General features: G+C 43.1%; 2 protein-coding genes across 5 annotated transcripts; one reads left to right on the forward strand and one right to left on the reverse strand.

Moving 5' to 3' along the window:
• Positions 1–755: 755 nt before the first annotated feature.
• sybu (syntabulin (syntaxin-interacting)) lies at positions 756–14,216 on the reverse strand. Of its 4 annotated transcripts, none has more exons than XM_050047180.1 (8): positions 14,093–14,216; positions 8,939–8,985; positions 8,481–8,667; positions 7,586–7,732; positions 5,356–5,455; positions 5,036–5,188; positions 3,456–3,611; positions 756–2,605 (listed from the first exon to the last, which is right to left on the reverse strand). In XM_050047180.1, exons 2-8 carry the CDS (start codon positions 8,960–8,962, stop codon positions 1,402–1,404), a joined length of 1,971 nt encoding a protein of 656 aa, XP_049903137.1. In that variant the 5' UTR covers positions 8,963–8,985; positions 14,093–14,216; the 3' UTR covers positions 756–1,401. The 4 variants fall into 4 exon arrangements, with proteins under 4 accessions (XP_049903137.1, XP_049903134.1, XP_049903135.1 ...); XM_050047177.1 differs by having other exon boundaries at positions 7,586–7,786; positions 14,093–14,215; XM_050047178.1 differs by lacking the exon at positions 14,093–14,216 and having other exon boundaries at positions 7,586–7,786; positions 8,939–9,074.
• Positions 14,217–16,911: 2,695 nt separating this feature from the next.
• On the forward strand, positions 16,912–24,193 carry gdf6a (growth differentiation factor 6a). Its single transcript, XM_050047637.1, has 2 exons — positions 16,912–17,432; positions 21,818–24,193. Exons 1-2 carry the CDS (start codon positions 17,072–17,074, stop codon positions 22,789–22,791), a joined length of 1,335 nt encoding a protein of 444 aa, XP_049903594.1. The 5' UTR covers positions 16,912–17,071; the 3' UTR covers positions 22,792–24,193.
• The last annotated feature ends 418 nt before the right edge of the window (positions 24,194–24,611 follow it).

The raw sequence follows: 24,611 nt of genomic DNA on the forward strand, positions 1-24,611 counted from the left end.
CTAAATGGGTGAGTAATTGTCTTGAAAGGTGTCAGAATCATATTCTGATTATACAAGACTGCTGTGTTCTCAGCTGGTTAGATTTACAACCATTGCTTCCCACTCATTTTAATCCAGTGTCCACAGACTAGAGTGGAGATTACAGCATGATGACTCACTAGTCTGATGCCTTATGAACCGAGAGGTCATGCTTATGCAATTTAAGATACACCACCATATGGCAGAGCAGAAAATGGAAATGCAGTAATCATGGCTGAGATGGCAAGTGTTAGTTTATTTAAATCAGCTTGTTCTTTTATTTTCATTTAATATGGGTAGCTGTTATGTAATGACTGTAAGAAAGCATTGGTGGTTTGTGCAGGCAACATTTGCTCCGGCACTGACCCACTTTCCACTGGTGTAAGGGCGCAGATGACTTTTTACAGCTTCTGAGAGATCCCAGTAAAGTGGATCTAATGCACTTTACATTGTCAGCTCCACAACCCAAGGGACGTCTGAAAATACAGGCAGAGAGAGCTTTTACGTAAGACGAGCTGTCATGAGAACACTGCTTGGTTGCACTTGGCTTCAGACTCGATATTTTCCCTTTTATTAATTTATGTAAACATCTTGTGCAAATGGGCGCTCCCAGTCTTCGCTAGCATTGAACAGAAGTCTTACATAAGACAAACTTTAACAACTGTCCCTGTTTAGTCTTTTTTCTCCCCCATTACAAACATGTCACACCAAAAAAAAAAAAGTCACGAGTCGCAACACGGAATTTATCATGCTTTAATAATAAAGATACAAGGACATTGGATGTAAACCACCAGTATTGCACATAGCTCAGGCACATAACAAGTGTCAGTTGCTTTGAAGCATCAACTTATTCTATGAACAATACACAGGCTGTACAGAATAAAGCTCTACTCCCAGGGAGGAAAAAAATATATACTTCTTCACAAAACAAAACAGTGAACTCACATTAAAGCTTTGGCTGAAGGTTTAAGGTTTCTTTTTGAACAATAACTCCGTTTCCGAACCCATCAAACAAACACTAACATTCAATCTTTCAACTCCTACAAATCTCATCGTAACATAAAGAAGTTTTTTAAACAAGAGGGCAACCAGGGACACCACAGGACGATGATAACACATAACCATCTACCCAGATGATCAGCTTATACATGTTAATGATAAATAAATACATAAATAACCCCCTTCATAAATAATCCCTTTCATGTCACCATTTTGCTTCAATCATGGTAACTGTACAGTGCAAAGTAACAGTGTTGGAACCAAAATAACTGCATTGATATCATCGTGTTCAACAAAAATGCAACACATCTCACGAATACTCTTGAAAAGATGCTTAAGTGCTTTTAGTTCAAGGTTAGGCGTGTGCATGCGAGGTGGAAGCCTTTACGCATCCGGCCTGTCAGCAACATGACGAAGAGAGTGCAATCCCATGATGCAACAGCCCCTGATAAGAGCAGCGATGTTGTACACCGGAGCGCTTCCGTCCACACCGTGCCGCGAGTACAGCCATGCCACCGTGGGTAGCACCGGGGCTGCCACTGCGACCAGATCCACCAGGAAGCTGTTGCTCCAGTAACGCTTGCCGACCACATCCAGTCCCGGTGACAGACAAGGCTCCTCTTCGCCGACGCTAAAATCCAGCTCCTCCATGAACCGTCGGCTCTCGGCAGGTTCATAGCAGCACATGCCGGAATCTGTGGAGGTGTCGGGGCTTTCTGGGGGAGCAGGACTGGGCATGGTGGATGGGGGAGGTGTTGAGTTGGGGAGATTGGCAGCAGTGGTGGAAGTGGAGGTGGGTGGGTTAGGGAAACCTAGAAGACTGCTGGAGGCTGACAGAGCTGTGTCCCCCACTGTGGCCCCATGGAACTTGAGCAGCTGGAGGAGCAGAGCCTGCAGGTCTGGAGACATGGGCATTATGTCGGTCTGGATTTCTTTATCTTCTGTGTTTTGCTGTGAAAGTGTGCTCGAGGAGATGGTGAGGGTGGTGGAAACTGTGTCTGGTGGAGCTGGTGGGGGTGCAGTAGATTCATCAATTGACTGTCCCTCTTCTGAAAGTGCAGACACCCCAGGCCCATTCTCTGTCCCTGCGCACAGCTTGCCGCCAGAGTCCTGACTAAAATCTACCGCAGTGGACATAAAGACCTGCTCCAAAATGTCTGCTCTGTTGGCCATCTCGTCATTTACCAGCAGCCCGCTGTCCGCCATCGCCTCCGCCCCTTGAATTCCCAGCTCCATCCCACCCTCCTCCTCCCCCACCATCTTCTTCCCACCACTATCAGGGCTGTCACAGATGAAGTCCAAGGTGTTTTCATCTTGGAGGTTGGTGCCACTCTGGGCAAGCTCCATGCTTTGTAGCAGGGACTCCAACTTCCTGTTCTGGATGTTGATGTCAATGAAATACTTCTGTATTCCCTTATCCTTCTCCATCAGGCTGCTCTTCATTGTTTCCACCACCTGACGCAGCTGCTTGATCTCTTTGCGAGCCTCTTTGAGGGACAGCTGAGCCTCCACCCGGTGACACTCCTCTTCAATCCAGTCTTCCCTCATTCTGCCGAGCTGGGCCTTCAGCTCCTCCACCTCTGTCTCTCTAATAAAGAGGGAAGATAATGTCAAGAGTTAGGCTACTTAAGGAATAGTTTGACATTTTGGTAAATATGTGTATTAACTTTCTTGCCTAGAGTTAGATTGGAAGATCAATACCACTCTCAGATCTATATGCTAAATCTGAAGCTGTGGCCAGCTGCCCATTAGCTTAGCATAATGCGTGGCTGCAGTTAGCTCAAGGAGACTGAGAGGTCATGACAAGAAAGTGTTTGATATGAAGCTGTTTAATTCACAACTTGTGGAATGTTGTTTTTAGCCATTCTTTCACTTGCAGGGTATACTTACAACCATTCCCACACAACATCCAATCTAACGGATCCTCCAACGTTCTTATTTTTTGTTAAATCTGTGCAAAAACTGAAGTGAAAAGATAAAAGTGCCAGTAGCCAGATTGTGTTTCATTTTTACAGAGCCAGGCTAGCAATTTCCCTCTGTTTCCAGTTTTATTCTAAGCTAAGCTAAGTGGCTGTAGCTACTTTTCTAACAGATAAACTAGTGGTACGAATCTTCTCATCTGACTCTCCAAAAAACAAGTAACTGCCATAATCATACTTTATAAATAAGTAGCCTTGTTTATCTTATGCACAGGGTATATTTCTTGCAAGATATAACTTGCTTAGCATCATGCTGTTTATTTAGCCTATATAATAGTAATTTCCCACTGGGTTCACACTTGCCAGGGTTTTATCTGTTGAGCAGAGCGGCAGTGTGGCATTACGTCACAACCACGGTTTCACTTTCCCCCCAGTGTGTCCACTATCATCTTTCCTTAAAGCCATAAAAAGCTACAGATACAACCGCAGGGGCTTCTGTGCTGCTAAATCTGAACTAACCTGTCACGGACTCTGTTCTCAGACTCCATCAGTTTGGTCTTCAGGTGTCTGATGGCCACTTCCTTCTGCTGCAGAGGGGTGAGATACTGCTCCGGGTTCGGGGGTCTGATTCCATGGTTGTCCCCACAGGAGTGGTAGCGTCCCAGATTCGCTCTTCTGTCGGTTAGAGAGATAATTACGTTGGTTAAAGGCCATGCGTACCCCTTCTAGCCAACATTGTCCATCAGTTCCCAATTAGACATTTTGAAGCAACAGCAGAAAACAAACCCATTTGACGCGTACACGTAAAATCATTTCCCTGCAGACGCTAATTTGTCTGGCTGAGAGAGTGCTGTCAGGGCAGATGCTCTCTGAAGCCTGGAATTACTGTCTGACACAGGATTACTGGCATGTAGACTAGAGGCAAAAAACCCCGAATGCTGGTTTATCTAAATACAAGCACAGTCGGCAAGGAAAGAAATCACCTTACTGGGGGGAAAAAACTTAATCTAGAAGCTAATTGCATTAGCATTCAAATGCCCTTTGCATGTCCTGTGATCAGTGTTTTATCGTCCTCAAAGAGAACTGATAAAAGGATTCGTGTTGTTTCGGTGGAGGATGAGTGGGTGGATTTGGACAATATGCAAAGCAGTATGTAAGCCCCTCTTTTCCACTAACACAATATCCTAGCAACCTGCGATACTTGAGGCTTTCATGTGAACGCTCTGCATCCCTGCCAGAAATAGAAACAGCCCAGGAGAAGGTAGCATGCCAGAGGAAAGGATGTCACATGACTCTTCGGAAAGCTGACAGCAAGGTGTCCTCAAGTGACAAGAGTGGAGGGTTATAATGCATTTATGGAAGCTGTAAATATGAGATAAAAGAGGGCAGATTCTGCGACTGCATAAAAATTCAAAAGGCTGTGGGTTGAATGTTTTTTTTTCCCATTTATACTGCTGAAAGAGGATTTTTAGGTTAAACCGTATGCAGGGCTGAGCTGCCAACAAGCACAGAGCCCCATTACCTTCCAAGTAACACACAGCCTGGAGCACCATGTCAGAAATTCATGGTGGTACCAAACACTTGTGAGCTTCAGGCTATTCAATTCACACATCAATTCTGCCGTTTTCAAATATTTATGACCTCGTCCTTCAAACCAAGGTGAGTTCACTCTAATCCTGTTATGAATCGGATGCAGTGAGTAGGGTCACGGTCTGGGCACCATATTCAGACATTTGCTATATTAAATCCTCATTAATCCCAACCACAGCCAAATCATGACCGATATAATCCCAGACGGCTGCAAGAGAGGAAATGATAAAACAGTCTGAGCTTAATCCAGCCACCGCCCACTCGCTCATCGGTCATTCTGCACGGGAGCCTGAGCCACAGTCCAAATCTCTCAAGTCTACAAAAGCTACTTGTTTCTCCCTTAAGCAGGAAAGATTTGCATTTGTAATGAATGTGGAGAAATGTGGAAAGGTTAGACATGACCAGAGGGTCACATGACTGATCAACCACTCTTTCTCCCTCAGCGTTCCAACCAGAATCTTTGCTCTGTGATTATTAATAATGCACAATATGAGAGCCATGTTTTGTACCTGGAGGTGGGGCTGGAGTTACAGCTGCTGCTGTTGGTTGAGGAGGCAGCTCTGGGGGGAGTCCTGTAGGGAGCGTAGAGCTCTGCATCGCGGTTGGCTGTAGGGCTCCCGGCTGGTTTGAACACTGGGAGCGGTCTGATGTGAGTGCCGCGACTTAATAAAAGAAAGCATTAGGAAAGCAATGCATTTGTTAATTCCGAAAAGGTAGGAGAAATGAAATGGTTAATGCATGAATGACGCCTCCATTTTAGCTACAACTGTCTTGTAGTCTGGGGCTGTGACCCCAGCAGATCATACAGATGATTATATGAACCTCATACCTGCGTGAAGAAACTCTCTTTCCAGCTGAAACGGAGCAGAGGCTCTCCCTGGCCTTTAGGCTGCCTGTGCTGCTGGAGGAGCTAAAATCTGCCTCACTACCTGCAGGGAGAAGCATCACCGCATTAGCATGCAAGCAGACCAGAAGCAAGACTGTATAATTTTGAAAGGTGAAATGACACCATCTTCTTTCTCAGATGAAAGTTGAATACATAAGAAATAAAACACACCACACAGGGTGTTTGATGCTGCAGCCTCACCTGATCCGGTATGATCAAGTGGTGGCTAATGAGCAAACATTACTGCTGGCAGACTTGATTATGTTGTGTATTCAGTCAGTTTGCTGACTTTAGAATATCTCTATAACATACACTATATTTAAAGGGAATACATCACCCTCCATGACCATTTGTTAAGTTTGTTTTTCTTGCATACCTCTGATGAATAAGAAATTCAAAAGCAGAGAAAATTCTTGATGAATCAAAGTCATCGAGGATTGTGTTTAACAGCAAAACTATCAAAACATTGATTTACAAAGTCTGACACAACCCGTGCAGTACAATCCAAATTTCATTTATCCAGCTGTATGCTCAGTACTGCCGAGGGGTATGACTAAAACCTTAACATTTAGAACTGAAGGGAAAGTGAAACTTATCTATGGTCTGTTCAACACCAGACTCCATTGACAAAAACAGTAATTTTGCCTCGCTGACCACGCTGGGCTACTGCTGCCTCAATCAGTTAGTTGTGCGTGTTATTGTGTGACTTTGGGGATTTAAAGAGTGAGTTGAGATTCACCAAAGTCGCACAATAACATGCCAAATGGTTAAGGCACTAGTCGACCAGCAGCTCCAGTACTCATGAAGGTAAAATTACTGTTTTTGTCAGTGGAGTTCAGCTTTAAACAGAATATTGATTTTCTGTGTTTGGATTCTTAGTACACTGGAGGCATGCACAAAAAAAAGTTTTCTTTTTTCGGGAATTCATTTAGGGGGTGAAGTATTCCTTTAGCATTTCACAGTTAAAATGCAGTTGTACACACATTGTGCCTCACTAATGAGGCACAATGTGTTGTTGTTTCCTGCTTGTGGTCTCATACCACTCACTCTCAGGCGTTGCTGTTCAGTCTCCTTGAAGCCTCAACGTTCAGCCTAACATGAACAGATATACACTCTATCTCTGTGTTATCATGGAAACACACTGGGTCCAGTCTTACTGTTACTAGCCTCTCCTTTAGTAAGCACCATCTAAAATATAGGCCCGTTAAGATTCACTGTAGAATAAAGCATCATGTTACAGTCTCTGTAAGCAGGACTTACCATCAAGTCTCCCTGATGGAGGGATGAACTACATATAGGCTGATATATTCTCATATAACAGCTTTCGGATGGGCTACTCCCGACAGTCCATACCCTTTGTTGGACTAATGTGAGTTTAAAGAGCAGGGCACACAGACCATCTCAAACTCAACTGTTAAAGCAGAAAAAATGGCCACTAAATATTGTGTTGGAAGTTTTAAAGATGAAGTTCAAAGCCATACCTGAGTAGCATCTTTTGCCGTCAAACAAAACCATATTACTGTGTCCAGTGATGACTGTGACAAATAAAATTGTTCAAAACTAAGTGATCCTCCACCGCTCTGTGAATCGACTAAGGGTCTGTGCACATTCAGTCTAGTAACCTCCTACTAATCAGCCTAATTGGCTAAGCTCCCAAACCCTTTCCTCATCCAATCAGCTTTCTTCCTCATTTTGACTCATGATCAAGCAGTTTTTTTCCTTCCCCAGATGAGAAGTGTGGAGATTTCATGATGAAGACTGGAGTGCCCTGTTTCTAAAATATGGTATATGTAAAGAGAGCACAGATGCACAGATGACAGTTCCCTCCAGTTATTATTCTCCTCTCGCGCAAGCAGCTGCTTCCCAGCCAGTGTTTGTTGAAGTCAACATAGGAGGGAATCTGCTGGCTGCTGACATGTGACAAATAGTGTTATTGTACTTTGGTCTTTGGGGAACCACTGGCATGCAGATGTATACGTGCATGCAGTGTGCTGTGAATAAGCTGATGTAGAATTAACACACAAATCAGATTATTTCACACTGAATAGGATCAGTTGATAATACTGCAAGACTGTGGTGAAGATTTCAAATGTTGATCCTCATTCTGCTTTTTCTGAAAGAAAAATCGACAACATTTTCATGTTTGTATATTTATTAGTGTGTTCTTCTTCACCTCTGGTTTTCATGGCCGACCTCAGCTCTCTCTTGTGCCTCTGGGTGCTCCGTGGTTCGCCGCTCCACTCGGCCATCACCCTCACCCTCTTCACTTTGGTCTTGCGCTCTGGGAGTATCGGCGATCCGTGGGCACTCTGCTCTGAGCCTGACGGGGTTTTGGAGGGGGACACAGACTGACTAGTGGGGCAGCCGGTGTCATCTATTGTAGACAGGCACACAGACAGTAATAGCCAAGAACAGGCAGCGCGGGGCAGGCAGCGAACACAGGCAGTCAATCAGAGCTCAAGGTTCAGCCTGAGTGTTATCTGACAGATAGCGCCACAGCTTTCACAACAGCTACTCGCACTCAGAAAGTAGATGTCAAGTGCTTGCGTGGTTGTTTACACAGTGCACATGCACACGGTGTACGTATACACAGGTACACTCTGGAGTGTGTCATTAGCTCTGTTTGTTAGGGGGGGCAATTTAGAAGAACATGAAATAAACATAACTGAATTTTCTGTTTGAGGTTGCATTATCCAGTAAGTTAAAATCAACTCCACTCTATTAAATACTCTAGAAATTACCATTCTGCATAATGAGTACTTGAACTTTTGATACTTTAATTACATTTTGCTGATCATACTCCCTTACTTCTACTTAAGCAGGATTTTTAATGCATGACTTTTACTTGTAGTGGAGTATTTTCACACTGTGGTATCATACTTTTACTTCAGGATCTGAACCACTCTGCCACCACTGCTTGATCCCTCATATATTAAGGATTTAGTGTTTACCCAAGCAATCGAGAGCACTGCATTACAGTCTTGCACCTGACAACCTGGCGTTCAAAGTATCTAACACTTTCGTGAACATGAACTCAGCTGTCCTCAGACCGGAGCCGAACTTCTTACCTGAGCAAAAGCTGTTGGTGCTGATGGTCCTTTTGGAGTGGTCGGAGCTGACATCACACTCCTTCCCCTCCTCCTCTGAAAAAGGTGAATCGGACAGAGGTGAACCTTTGTCCTTTGCTCGGAAGGGATGGAGGACCAAACGGGGGATGCGGCTGCGGGGGCTTCCTTTCTCTGGTGACTTCTTTTCCTGTTTGAAGAAACATCTGTCAGAGCTGCAGGCAGGGATGTAGCCCCCCACATGAACTCAGTGTATCATCTTTTTCATGATGACAGTATTTTCAAATTCATAAAAGATTCAACTTTGTTCATATTTTTGGCCTTTTCCCATATGATTATAATTGTGCATCACATTTTTATCATCTTCTTTTTACTGCATTGCTTAAAGCCACTTCTCTTTGGAAAAGACTCATTCAACATGCAGAAACCTATCAGCAGTGACCAGAAGCAATAAGACTCACCTCATATTCTTGGAACGGTCCCATTGTGCTTCACGTAGCGTTTTCCCCTGTTAAATGAAAAAGCGGAGAGAAATTAGGTAAGGCATTTTTTTCTGTGGTCTGTGTATGTGGCAGGGTTTTGACGTGGCACTCGCACCAGACAAGGGCCCTCTGTCTGAACTCTGTTAGGTCACTAAATCCCTCCCACCACCGCACACACACACACACACACACACACACACACACACACACATCCTGCCTGGTACAGATGGCACAAGCACCCCAGAGCCAGCTGTGACCAACACACACTGAATTTATGACCTCATAAAACAAATTCTGCACGTCTGCACAGCCAAGTGCATTTTTAAATCAGAATTTGTAAAGCTCTTTAAAAATCAAATGAAGGCAAATGAATATAACATCAAAAACAAGTAAAAAGGTACAAAATGTGAGAACTAGAGAGCATCATGTGACAGCATCACACCAGCCGTGAGGTCGATTCGCAGCTTAAAATGGCCCCTTCCCTGACTTCTAGCATCTCGCTCAGACCACACCCATCTTCAAACTCAGCTCAATTTTGGGACTACTATCGCATTGATATAATCTGTCTACATACAGTTAGACATATAAACACCTGGAAACGAGCTAAAAACAGCTTCTGTGGTAGTTCCTACCACAAAAAGTGTCTCCAGGGCCACATGTCGCCATGATGACACACACACAGACTCACAAGGTAAAAACAATACCAGCCTCGCTGTTGTGGCTGGTAACAAGACTAAGTGTCCATAGAAATACAGTGGGTTAAACACAGCGGTGCTTTGAATTGAATGCTGATTTCTGCATACTTATGTGCTCGCAGTGATAATGGTAGCATGTTGACATTTAAAAGGAATATGTTTAACGTCTTAGCCTAGTGTGTTAGCATGATAATATTTGCGAATCTGCAAGTACAACTGAGGCTGATGGGAATTTCATTAGCTTTGCATATATGAATACCTTTGTTGTCATTGTAAATGTACAACAAGATTCAGTGGAGGAGCACTAAGCAGGTGTGTCTAAATGGGCCACCATCTTGTATCGTGATCATCATATTTGGTCATGAATCAAAGCATTGGATGAACAGAAATTTTGGCCTGAAAATGTCCCTATCGATCTAATAGTTGCTGAGATATTTCAATAAAAACAAAAAATGTAAACCCATGGTGGCAGTAGAGGAGAAGTCGGGGGTTCTTCCAAGTCATGAGGATATATTGTCTGGGAGCCATGAATGTTTACACATAATTTAATGGTAATCCATCAAGTATGCTAAGATAAATCACTGAACAGGTATAAACTTTGACCTGCTGGTGGCGCTAGATGAAAAGTCAGAGGTCAAGTCATTCAAATTTATTATGGGACCATGTACATTATCGGCAATCTATCCGGTAGTTGTCGAGATATTTCACTCTGAATGACAAATGTCAACCTCATGGTGGCGGTAGAGGGCGATCACCAAAGTTTTTAGGATCCATCCTCAGGGGACCATGACTGTCTGTGCAACATTTCATGCTAATACATCTCACAGCTGTCAATTGTTTCCAGTCTGGACCAAAGTCATGGGCCGACCAATAGACAGACGCTGCCATAAAACAGCATTAAAGATAAGACAAGTGTAAATTCATGAAATGGATAGATTTAAAATAACTCTTAACTCTTCTGTGTGTGGGTTCAAAGAGTAAAGAGTTCAGAGTCTACACAGATACAGCTATGAGGAAGAAAGATTGGCATTACTCTTTTCATATTCTGTCTCAACATCAGTCATTTCGGATTAAGATGATCAGATGAGAAGACAGTAAAAGATGAAAGGTGTCCAACTTCAGTATATCACTCTGCTAAGCCAAACTCCACTGACTCTCCTTATCAGGCTTCTGTGCCAAAACTGTGGGGCTGCCTGCCAAAAGCTACAAAGTGCTTCTAGCATTGAGATATAATAGATGATGGAGGAATAATTATATCGTCTTTTAAAATATGGTCTCGAGAAGAGACGAACTCTTGTCAAAAGTTTTCATTCTGTACATGAACATTTAAACAAGGACGATATTTTATTGATGCTTTAAAGCTAAATAATGCAGAGTTTCTCTCATGCCTGAATAAACTTTACACAATCACTTCACTTCCTCTCGCCTGTTGATTTGCCTAAGGGGGTCAGTTGCATAAGTGCATGCGTGTTTTCTTTTTTTGCGTTGGGAATGATGTAATTGACCCCAAGGCCTGTTTGCTGATGTCGCATCAGTGAACCTGTCTTCCCTTGCTCCATTCAGATGTTGCCCTTTTTCTTTAAATTTTGCCTCCATCATCAGGCTTCTCCAAACAATCCCCAACCAATAACAGAAAGATATCACCACTTGATAATCTAATATAAGCCACGTTCCCTGTATGAGCAGCCCAGACTCGCTCAAAATCCTCTTTCTTCAAACCACAGAGGCCCAAAGAGGATTGCAAAAATAGAGCAAAGCCTCGTGGGGATCAAACTCAAACCTCCTTTTATCGGACTCAAAAATAGATTTGAGTTCTGGGTGGCCTGCACCACCTTGCCTGCAGTTTTACTTTCATTTTCAGGCATCCACATCATCATACTGTAGCACTGCACAGCTGCCTGGCATGCTGGCACAGCAGACTCAGATTATAGGCACCAGGCAGGGCAGAGCAACCAGAGCCGTGCCCTAGCAACAGTCTTAGCAACCGAGGGAAAACGCTGCACGAAGGACTCCAGCTAGAATCGACCAATTATGTGTAAATCTGCACAGAGTGTAGGCTTCTGCTGCTCATCCTGAGACGCCGTCCTTCACTGAGGAAAAATATCTAGAGTGTGTCGAGGTGGTGTGGGGGTGTTTGCCATTCAGCTGTACAGTGTTTTTCTCAGACTGAATGAACACTGTGTCCTTGAGCCAGCGTGTGTGAGCTCAGGGAGCTTTTGTGTATACTTATCCAAGTACCACTGACTTACATTTCAGCTGTTAGTAGCAAATGATTATTGGAATTTATCTACAATATTTTAACAGATCTTCTTACAAGGAGTGCAGTAAATCAGTTTTAAAAAACAAGGTTATAAAGCCATGGTGATGGGTGTTAGAAGACATTGTTCAATAAGCCTGGAATGATTATGTACACTAGCAAAGTGCTGGAAAAGAAATCAGACCTGAGGCGAAGGCACAGGGTAGAAATAATTCAATAAACAGGGTGTGGTAGAGAGGAGAGAGTAGGGTGAAGATTTTTATCTCAGGAAGTGACTTTTATTAATTCATACAACTATGAGCAGCCTGGTGAAGGAAAAGCAGGAGGGCGGTGACATCAGAACATGGAAAATAAAGAGACAGAGATCAGATAGGCTGCAGCGTCCTGGAGCCAAATCGAAAGGGAATCGTGTTTTGTTATATGTTCTGGTGCTGGGATATATAATTTGATGATACTCAGTCAATAATGTCAGTATGTAACCTGAAACCTTGTGAGATGCTTGGACGTAGACGCCTGTCCATACATGCTACCTGAAAGTAGTTAGATTTCATCCTAACTGTGGTGATATTTTGCCAGTTTCCAATGCATTTGCGCCTGTGAAGTAGGATTAAGCATTTGGTCCTGCACCAAAGTCCGCTGCTTGACTCCAGACAACATTGATTGGCTACCCACTGAGCGACAGGCTAAGCATTATCTAAGTTGCAAACACAGGATTTTCAGCTCTCTTAAGCATGACGAGCTCCCAAATTACCTGCACGAGCCATCACTCCAACAAACATAAAAGTGCCCTGAAAGCAGATGCACTGGTAAAGGAGGACTGACAGTGGGATGCTGAGATAAATGTGTACATGACTGATAAACAAGCCTTTAAGCCTCCACTGGAGCTATTTCCCACATCCAGATGGTCTACTTTAAAAAACAGCAAGGAGTGGGCGTGAATAATAAATTCCGTTAATCCATCCCAGTCTATGCGCTGTCTACTGTCCATCATGCACATCTCACTAATATGAAGCTGTTTATTCCTTTCTGATATTAAGCCCATGATACACTTACTCTATTTAGTCCATTGACTTGATTGCTAGGAGGCTTTAAGTTGAGTAATCTCAGTGATGACGACATTTGATGCTCACTGATGAACTCCTAAAGTGTCAGACTGTTGTTAGCAGCTTTGAGAGGCGTGAGCTTCACTGAGCATCTATCTTCAAATACTCCATTTTTTATCATTATGCCGTGCAGGACGTGCTCTGGAAATGTTAAGATTTCATGGTTTTTGAGCAGCACGTCATTTGCAACACTTTTTCTGAGCTCATCAACCCTTAAAACAGACTGCATCATCACTGCATGGTGTCATGAGTGATCACCCTGACTTACAGGAATCAGTCCTGGGAGCATGAAGCAAACTGAAACCAAAACCAACACTGATAAAATGGTTTCCTGATAGTTTCCAGAAGGCTTGTGCCAAACATAAAAACACAGCTGACTGCTATAAACCCCACAAAATAAGTCTCATATTGTGGCATCATATGATTCCACATAGAAGTGTATTGTGCTAAAAGTCTTTAAAAACACATCAAATTCTCATTATAAACTAAATGTTATTTTTTCTTAAAGAATATCAGCCATTAAACAGAGCCAATGCTGTAACCAAGGAAAACAGACCCTCCCATGTGTTCACATGTTTACATGCCTCCCTTTGTTTTCAGCATCTCACTTCAGAGCTATTTTCACTGTTAATAAAAGCTGGTGATATTTTCGTGTCTTCATATCCCCTGGCAGTGAAAGCATCCCGCCTTCAGAAGGCTTGTTTTATATTTTATCATGTTGTTTTCAGCGATGGGGATTTTGTTTTGTTTCATCTGGCGCCCCCACAGTTGCTGGGAATGTTTTTCTCCCCGGGAGATGCCTCTAGAATAAAGGATCTATAGGATGTAACCAGTGGTGATGTAAACATCAGGCTGCACACCTCATGTGTCCACATTTCACCCAGAACCACCCCAAACATGTATGATGTGTGCGTGCGTTTGGATGAATCGACAAAAAGACTGGCTCCTTAACTTGTAAACAGCTCCTCCTCAGCCCACCTGCTCCCACCCTGCCAACACTTTCACTTCGTTTTTTAACTAATACTCATCATATATTGGTTTGAAATGATTTAGAAAGGACAATGGATGCAACGCTTGCCTGAATGTGTGATGGTGGCTCCTCTCAGAAGGATGCGCGTCAGGCGGTGAAGCACAAAGGGTCGTTCCGCTGCTGGTGCTCCGGCGGTGCCAGCCTCCGCTCTGCTGTGAGGATGTCGGGTGGAGGAGAGCTGTGTGCAGACTGAGGACACCCACGATTGGACAAGGAAGCGAGACCACTGACGGTGCACGCACAATATGACTCCCATCCCAAGTGTGTTACATAACGCGCGGGGCATTACTTAACCACGCACATATAGAGCCATAAGCTGCGGACAGGCCTACATATAGACTACATGCACTGACATGTTCACATGGGAATCTGGCATGAGATCAGCATTAAAACAACATGCTTGCAATGTATGATGTGAATCTATGTTTCATCCTACAGTGCCATTTTACCACATAACATATGCCCCACAAATTCACATTATAATAAATGTGCTCATCACCAAAATATATATCTTATATTTTACAATTTCTATCCAAACATTTCTTGCATGGATTTATGGAATAAATGTCATCAAAGCCATGCTGCTGACTGACGCACATCTTAAGGATGCCAGCTAAAGTGCCCAGCATGACATATAGGCCTGGCATATGTTCACACACACGCAGAGGGTTCATGTGTACAGTGATGTGAGTGTGTGTTGACTTCCTCTCAGTGTCAGAGCGAGTTTGCTCTCCATGGTGCTGAAACCAAGGAGGTGGGTGCTGCTCCTGTCCCGATTAATAACTATTCACTGTATGTTCCAGTTTAGTGCCTGCGCTTTGAATGCCATTTTTATCACAGTGGCGGCATCACTTACAGATTCTGTATTATAGAAACATCAGATGTGCATGAGCAACTGCGCCATTGAATGAAGTAGGGAAATTGAAGCCCATAGCAGGAGTCAAATGGCGTATCATGCATGTCTATGAAATAACCTGAAGGCCATACAGTTAATGATGTCATCGCTTGCATCATCATGTACATCAAACAGGGTTCTGAAAGGCCCTGGACACTGGGTGGTACTGACTGAAATGTCAGCATGTGACTTATGAGAAACAGTTTGTTTTTATATCACTGAGGCCCTCTGCTGGAACAGCATGATGCATACAGCAGGCTGCAGGTTAACTATAGTAAATGGACTGACATAAATATCCCTGTCACGACTAGATCCTATCCACAGTGCATCACATCCGCATTTATGTGACATCTGTGTTGCCAAGGTGTTTTTTTCTTCATTACTGCCCTTGTATACTAAATATAACTTATATAATATTTCTATTGTGGTTACATTCTTGTAAACTCTGTCTCATCTGGACATTATTTTATCTTGCCTCTATGTGGGATACAGATTTCTACCTTTGCAATGTACACATTATCTGCTTAGTGGAATATTTAACACCTAACACACTATGACACCGTTTGAAAATTAGATGAGGTCACATCACATGTTAAATAAATTACAAATCCGTCTGTTGATTGCACATCTATCCTTCTGGTTCTCCAGACACAGTCCTGGTGATGCATTCAGGTAACAGGGAGGTAACCTATATTCTGCAGTGAACCCTAGTGTCTCTGACCTCCTGAATAGTGCCTTCTGGCCATGAGGAAATGCCTATACACAAGTGTTGGGAATCATATTAAAAAAAATACTTATTTTCACAATTTGATATGTCAACCTCATAACTTAATTGTCGCTAACATGTTTGCTTTGCTTTAAATGAAAATCAGACGTTTAAGTCCGTGCTTGAAAACAGATCAGCACTAACAGACGTGGTTAAATCATTTAAACAAGGGAGCACTGACCTATACTGTACAGTTGAATCTGTTTTAACATTAGTCACACAATCAGATCTTCCCACAGAACATGAACGCCGCATTTGTCCTCGTTTCTCTAAAAGGGAGACACCGGGTTGTAATAAACACCAATGTCCACTAGAGGTCACTGGTGTCATTTAAAACATGTTTGATGCATTTGGACGTCTCCACACATCAATGCTGGATGTTTTGGATTTACTGTGATCACATCTCTAGGTTACATTTAAATGCACCAGACCTCTTCCCTCAGTTTATCGCAACATGTGTCTGTTTCCGAGGAGCTGATTCTCTCCTCCTCACATCATGCCATCCGCTCAACATTAAAACACACACTGACATTCCATCTGCCTTGTTATATTATTCATGCCATAGGATTTAGAAATGCTTCCTCTGATTAATGTGTCACACTCAGTTGCAAAATTCATGATGTTTCTTTAAAGATTTGCTGCTTAATGATCACCCCGTGCACGCATTGTTGTCAGTCTATCTGTGCGTAAAATCTAATCTAATCTGATCTGACATGTCCTTGGAAGCTCCCAGACTTTGTGATAAGGAGCACTATAACTCTGTTTAAGTGTATGTGAAAATTCTGTGGACCTATATCTGCTTTGGTCATCTTTATAAACTTGGCAGTAACAGAGGTAGCTCCATGCTATTTGGGCTTTTAGTTTTATCTGTCTACAATATTTTTTTAAGGACGGAGCAAAGTTGATAACCGTTAAGGCTAATTTCATTGTAGTTTGAGTCAATTATTGATATCACAATTCAAGTTAATGTCACCCTAAATATAGTAAATCATAAATCTCTGGTGTAGATAAGTTCAGCAGTTGGCGGCTAAAGCATCACCAACAAAAACTTTCCCACATGGACTCTCGTGCCTGTATCTTGTGGCGGTCCGTTGGCGACTGTTAGGAGGTCTGTGACATGAAATTGTTTGGGAAGCCCTGCACTGAGCGACCATGTGGGCGTGTTTCTTTCGGCCCAACAGTCTCCGCTCTTGTGTGGAGTCCAGAGCGCAAAACGCATTTCTTCTGGTGCGACCGGAGGGCGCAAAAGTAGCAGTTCTCCGACCCTGACGCGCACACCATCTCCGACTCCGGCGGCCCCCCGAATCCAACTTCACTGAGCGGGAAATAAAGAGTTTCTAAAGATCTCCCGGTGACTCTTCCAACCATGGACGCATCTCGACTCGTAACGCTATATCTGGGCCTGCTCCTTGTTTTCCTTGGGAATATACCGTGTTTCCAGTCTGCTGCTATCATCTCTCCCTCTGCGCCGAGGAGAAACAAGGGAGCCCGGATCTCTCATCGGGACGGACAAAGGTCATCCAAAATCCTAAAAGACATCTTCGCGTCTTCGCATCCTATCGTGGGCCATCACAAAGAAGACCCAAAGGACGCTATTGTGCCGCATGAATACATGCTCTCTATATACAGGACATACTCGGCTGCAGAGAAGCTCGGACTAAACGCAAGCTTTTTCCGCTCCTCTAAATCTGCCAACACCATAACAAGTTTTGTGGACAGAGGAACAGGTTGGTTTCAGTCCGGTGCCAGCTCCATCAGCTCATTCTTGCATAATTCTGTGGCACAGTTTTTCATCAACTGACTGGTGTAACATTCTTGTTTAGATCTTTATAAAATGTGGCTAAAAACTGCAGTCAGGCATAAAAAGTACAGAACAACTTTTACGCACGTTTTAGATCAGGCAAAAATAGCGTGCAAATGAACTTTTACGCGCACAAACTATCAATATATCACACAAATGAGTGCTAAACTAAAGAAATGTTTTGAAAACGGCATGATTATATGTTGTTTATGGGCAGTTTTGTGATTGTATTTGGATCTGTTTGGCGCACAGCCGCCGAAACATGTAACATTTTCTGAGTATTAACTTATATTACATTTAAATTAACCTCTGGGCAACACGACAGTAAAACACTAATTAAGGCGCTCTCTAAATGAAGGCTGTAAATCACTGTCGGTGCAGGCTGCAGCAAAAACTATTCTGTTCCCAACCTCCACGTGAATACACAGGAAACTTTTCCAGTTATATGAGAGCACTCGGTGGTTGTTTCATTTTCGATTTTTTTTTAAATTAATCTCCAAACGCAAATACTGCAAATGTAACCCCTAAACATTTAAAATACACACGGAGTTTAAAACCCCCATATAAGGCACATATTAAAAAGTCCAATCAGGTGCCATTATGGTGCCCTGTTTGGCCAACTTGTGCTGACAAAGGGAGCTTGGGGGCCATGTCAGAGCAGATCGGTGTGAGAAGCAGGTGTTTGGGTCAGTTAACATGTGTAACCAAGTGATCTGACTGGCCTGCGAGGACAAACACAAACTGATAAACACAAACACATCCAACACACACAAGGGGACATAAACCGAGTTAATCTTTGTAGGAGAAATAAAAGCTATCTTTGTTTGCGTTCCCTGAAACACCCCGAGACTATGCGCTGCAAAAAATATCCATCATGAGGACTTGGTTAGTCCAGAGTCGGCTGCTTGAATCATAGTATCATCTGCCTACTTGGAGAGGTGCAACTGCAGTTATGTCAAGTGCAAATTAACTTATTTATCAAGATTTATGTTCAGTGAAATGCAATTTGTAAAAACTTATCAGACGGTTTGATACTTTTTGCTTTTAAATCCTAAATGCATTGGACATAAGTGGTGTTCTCTCACACAGCTGTTCGTTTTCAGAGAGAAAAAGGAACATTTTTAGGATGAATATGACACTAAAAGACTCGTCCGTGTGGCCATTTCTTGCAGTGTGAACTGATTTGATAGGAAAAACGCCTCACTTTCTCCTGTGATTCTGATGTGATGTGTCACTGGCTCTGACCCCGAGCTGGACCCTCTGAGAGCTGCTTGGCATCGAACGGCTGATTAAAGTATTTGAACTCGGTGATCTAATTGAGTGTTCATGTCATAACATATCAAACACTGTCTATTCTCCCATAATGACCCAGCTCGGCCGCGATGGGCACATCACCAAAAAAACGACGAGGAGGGAGAGAAAAAAAAAAATGAAAGAGCACTTCCTCCGCTGTGAAGTGGTTCGTATTTTTACTGCGGAACCTCCCTTTGCGACCGCCACTTTAATTACGGAAAATTATTTTTCTTCCCGTTCTTTCAGCTCAAGCGCCTTTGGTTTCTTTTGGGAGTCCTCCCAGCATCCCCTAAGTGTTGCATTGCATTAACCTGCAGAATGAACCTCAGCTGGGAGTTTTCGTTATTTAAATCGCCTCCATCAAGAAAGAAATACACATGGGGGCAGCCTTTTCTGACGCGTAAAGTAACATGTTTTACGTCTTTTTACGCATTATTCATCCACGCAGAGACAGGTTTTACTGAGGGCACCTATGATCTACGGCTTCTCTGGCTTTCACACTTTTGTAGGTAAATGAAATTTGCTTATAAAACGAGGCAGGGTGTTTCCTGCAGGTCAGAAAAGCCAAGATCAGAAAAGAATAACCCGAATCTGAAAATTACTTTTGGCACTTGGGGTAACTCATTAAAGCGCAGATGGTGCAGCCCGGCCTCTCTCTCTCTCTCTCTCTCTCTCTCTCTCTCTCTGTCTCTCTCTCTCCCTCCCTCTCTCTCTAAACAGAGGCATAGATGACAAAAACATGTTTTGCATTTGTTCAAATACAAGCAACAAGGTCAAACAAAAGTACACAGGATGCCGTTTTAACCAAGCAATAAACTCCACCGCACTCTCCCCCCAATTATCCACCGTCAAGCATCTTACGCGTAATGGAAAGAATTGGCTTTTTACATAATAATGACATTAAGAAAACTCTCTAAATTTTTTAAACTGTCAACACGAATATCTCTCAATAATTCCAGCAGTGTGTTCAGTCAGTCAGTCACTCTCAGTCCGTGCAGGCGCGTTTTAAAGGGGAATGTTGTCGTTGGCAGGATGAGATGAAATATAAGAGGGGAAGTGCTTTAATGAGGAAGTTGGGAATTCAGAACTGTTAATTATTTGGTGAACTTGTATTCGATTTGTTTGAGGTCTTATAAAAAAAAAAGAAAGAAACCTAATGCAGACCATACGCGCAAAGTCACTGAAACGAGCACAAGGTTTCAATCTGCTTTTTACTGTGTGACTCGGCAGGGTTCACGGAGGGAAACTGACAACTAGATTCAAATATCTCTTCAGAACAAGTTTTACAAATTATATCACGGAGGTGTTTGGACGTAGACATGTCACTTTTATTTTATTTTTTATTTTTTAAACGTTCAGAAATGGAGACATGTTTTTATTTTATGAGGAAAAAAAGGACCACAGATCGTTCATCTCTCAGCAAGTAATTAAATCCCGCTTTTAGGATTAAAACCTCATGTTTTTATTAAGTGCGAAAAATGTGACATTTAAATGAAATGATCTCACGTATCCCGACGGCATTAACGTATTTTGAGAAAAATCACTATTTTAATGATAAATTTTGTCACGTTTTACTCAATAAAAATATTGAAAAATGGAAACGCAGGAAATAAAACAATTATTTCACTCCTTTTTGACGATTTATTTCCAGTTTCCATAAGAAAAAAAGATATAAAGGTAAAATGCACCAAAATAATTTATTATAAGTGGATGTTTTGGAGCAAAACCAAGAAAATGTTCACTGTGGCTGCACTTTAATAAGCTCTAAGCTGCAGCTTGACATGCACGATAACATATGCGAAACGTGAATCTTTTTGATCCAAAGTGTATCCCATTAAAACACAGATAGCATCAGGATTTCCTTGTCAGTTAAACGCAGATATTTGATGTGTTTTGTAAACGCCTTTTCATGCATTGTCCCACAGTGTTATATTCCAATCTCATTGGTCCGCCTTGGTGGAATATTTGCAGGCCTCCTGGGTCTCCAGCAGGGAATAATGCATTAATTGTGTATTGTTCAGTTGAGTGTACAGTATGTCGCCTTTGGTCCGTTGTGTCTGGCAGCACCCAGGGGCCTTCACATCACTAGGCCCCTTGTTTTTTTCTTTTCCCCCCCTTTGCCTTACAACTCTGCAAGAGTTCTCAAAAAAAAAAGAAAGAAAAGAAAACTAACCACATTTGTGATGTTCAGACTCCTGCTTACATTTAAGAGCTTTAGAGACTGTAAAGACGGGAAAGTTTGCTTCCACTCTGTCAAAGAGCTGGAAATTAATAATCAATCTGTCATCAAGTGAAATGAAAGCGGAACTATTTTCATTAAATCAAGCTGGCTTTGATTAAAAGTAGCGTGGCATATGAGATTCGCCAGATTTTACTGGATTATTGTCAATGTTATATCAAAAACGAAAATTGGCACTATAATGGCATTAGTGGATAAATATTGTTTGGAACAAGTGAGATCAGATCCTTCATGTATATGGCATAAACAGCGTGTGCTTTGCTTCACAATATCATTTCAAGTTGTTCATGCGCAACAAATCTGCATGAAATGAAATCAAGAAACTTTGGGAACTACAGTTTTACGCAGGAAGCCTCAGAGCAGACTCTGCAAACTCAAACCTCATCCAGCCTTCAGCATGATCAGAGATTTTATTATCAGGATGATTCTGTTCTAATGTAATCAAATCAAAGTAAATTAGCGGGAAATAATGTTCAGAGTGGGTTGAGAAGTATAATGCAGTCATGGATTGAGGCTGCGCAATCAGCAGACGTTTTCACCAATAATAAACGTGGTGTTAGCTGTGAGGTTTTTTTTCATTCTCATCCAAACTGAGGACTTGTCAGCTGTAGTTTGTTCCAGGCAGGTTCAGGGTGGACATTTGAAAAACAAGAGAGAGAGAGAGAGAGAAGGCCTCTGTGGGAGAATGTGAGTCCCCCTCCCTCCCTCCTCCATCCCTCTGAACACTGTACACCCTAAGTGAATCTGACTGCAATTATTTTCTTCTTTTATCCTTGCAGACGATCTTTTGCACTCTCCTCTGCGAAGACAAAAGTATCTGTTTGATGTCTCAACCCTTTCAGACAAAGAGGAGCTGGTCGGGGCGGAATTAAGGATATTTAGGAGAGCGCCCGGGGATTTGCAGACTTCCCTGCAGACGACGGGCCTCTACGACATCCAGCTCTACCCCTGCCGCTCGGACAGACTGCTGGACTCTCGGTCCCTGGACCCGCTGGACTCCACCAAGCCGGGCTGGGAGGTTCTGGACGCGTGGGAAATGTTTAAAGCACACCAGCATCATTATCACCACCCCCATCACCATCATCACTATCAGCAGGGGAACCAGCTCTGCTTCCAGCTCCGCGTCACTCTCCGCAAATCAAACACCGAGGTGGACCTGAGGCAGCTGGGGCTGGACAGGAGCGGCCGGTCCCAGCAGGAGAAGGCCATTCTGGTGGCCTACACGCGCTCCAAGAAGAGGGAGAACCTGTTCAACGAGATGAAGGAGAAGATCAAGTCGCGGAGGTCGGTGGGTGAGAAGGAGGAGGCGGTGATGGTGGTGAAGGCGGCGGAGGAGGGGGGGGTGTCGCTGAGGGGGGTGAAAGGAGAGGGGCCCCGGCGGCGGCGGAGGACGGCGCTGAGCAACCGGCACGGGAAGAGGCACGGGAAGAAATCCAAATCCAGGTGCAGCAAAAAGGCGCTGCACGTGAACTTCAAAGAGCTGGGCTGGGACGATTGGATCATCGCGCCTCTGGATTACGAGGCGTACCACTGCGAGGGGGTGTGTGACTTCCCCCTGAGGTCGCACCTCGAGCCGACCAACCACGCCATCATACAGACGCTCATGAACTCCATGGACCCCAACAGCACCCCGCCCAGCTGCTGCGTCCCCACCAAACTCAGCCCCATCAGCATCCTGTACATAGACTCAGGCAATAACGTGGTGTACAAACAGTACGAGGACATGGTGGTGGAGCAGTGTGGGTGCAGGTAGCGGTCCTTATTCAAAGAGAAAAACTTTAAAAGACAGAAAAATCAAAGATAAGTCTTGATGGGTCCCATGCAGGTTGAAGAGTCCTCACAGGTCTGAAATGCTTTGACGCATGACGCGCTTTGTCTTTATTCAAAAGGGATGCACACTAAAGGCGATATCTGCTATTTATTCAGACTCAGTACAGTCACAGTAATTCACACTCTCTGCCTTAACGTGTTACGCCTTCATTCCCATCCACGCAACAAGTGATCACTCATCAAACAGGCTTTTGTTTCCCAGAGAGTGAGACGTGTCCATATGGCACAAGGGATGGGTACAAGGCGAGATGGGGAGCCTATTGAGACCGACTGTGCACCTGTTCGTGCCGAGGCCAGAGGACAGTGGGCTTTGCCTGTCAGCGCTTTGTTGTCAGCTCTGCCGTGTGATCCTGCCAGCCAGGCCGGACTCTTTTGGGTATGTGCATCCAGGCCGTAATTGCCACTGTCCAGCTGGAGTCATTACAGGCCCGAGCAAGTGCCTGTTTTCCAAATAAAAGGGGGTGAATGTCTAATCTACCAAACACACACACACAGACTGGTCTGAGGAGAGGAGATAAGATGGTTGGTGGTAATGCCTTCAAGAGATTTTTGCCTTACTGGAGACCAGTTGAAGAGGCGCTGGGAGAAGCGTCGTGCGCCTTTGCGGACAGAAAGGACACAAAACCAGACTTGTGCCTGACTGGGGCCCTGTTGTAAAAAAAAGCACACATTACTGAGGCGAACTTTTTGCTCAAAAGTCTGCATCTTTACGAAATGCACTTCCACAACTGACTGCGCCAAGGACACGCGGTCAGCGAGAGAGTTTGTCTTCTCTGATGATGACGAAAATATAAGAAAGAAAAAAGACTCGCAAACGAGACGATATTTAAATGCACATTAGCTTTGAATGCACTGCTGTTCATTATTTTTTTTTTTGAGTTGTAAATATTTGTACAGTCGAAAACTTTACAAAGTGCAACGAATGAAGAAATGAGAAAACGGCATTTCTTTGTAAATATACAAAATGCACTCAAATCGGTATAATTTCTATTCTATAATTATTTTATTATTTGTGATGTACAGAGTTTCATGATAATCATATATTTCTTACATTGATAAGAGTAATTTAAGGTGTATTCGATATTTGTCTTTTTGCAGAGGGTGGAAAATACCATTATTAATGTCTACCTCATAATTGCATATAGGATTTGAGTTTTGAGGTGCATTCAGTTAGAGTGTAAAGAGCTTTTACAATGATATATAAGATCATTTATATACATATATTACTGGATAATATTCCACACCATTACTGTACAAATAAAATTCAAAACAAAGTCGACCAGTCTGGTACTTCTGATGATTAATGTCACCCTTCCTGCATTCATGTCATTCATTTTAAGTGTATTTAAGAGAGTTTGACTTCCCTTTAAAAAAAAAAAAAGGGGGGGGGGGGGGGGGGGGCGGGCAATAAGAACAATTTGAAGCATTTCTTCATGAGGACCAAGAGGCCAGGAAATTGTCTTTTTTATCAGTGGATTAATTAAATGATTTTTTAAAATGATGTTGGCCCAAATAACTTTCTATATCCGACTCTCAAACCTTAAACCATGCCATATTGAGAAGACGACAACAACAAGAACAACAAAACATATATTTGTCTGACTATGATTGCATATGTGCTGAAACATCTTGAAACACACATGCAGCACACTAAATGACCTTTTAAGAAACACTACTAAATTGTAGCAATTTTAAACTATTCCATGCATAGGTGTAGATTTCAGGGGGGATGCAGGGGACACA

The sequence above is a fragment of the Epinephelus moara genome, chromosome 6, assembly GCF_006386435.1.
Source record: "Epinephelus moara isolate mb chromosome 6, YSFRI_EMoa_1.0, whole genome shotgun sequence".
In the NCBI taxonomy this organism is placed as follows: domain Eukaryota; kingdom Metazoa; phylum Chordata; class Actinopteri; order Perciformes; family Serranidae; genus Epinephelus; species Epinephelus moara.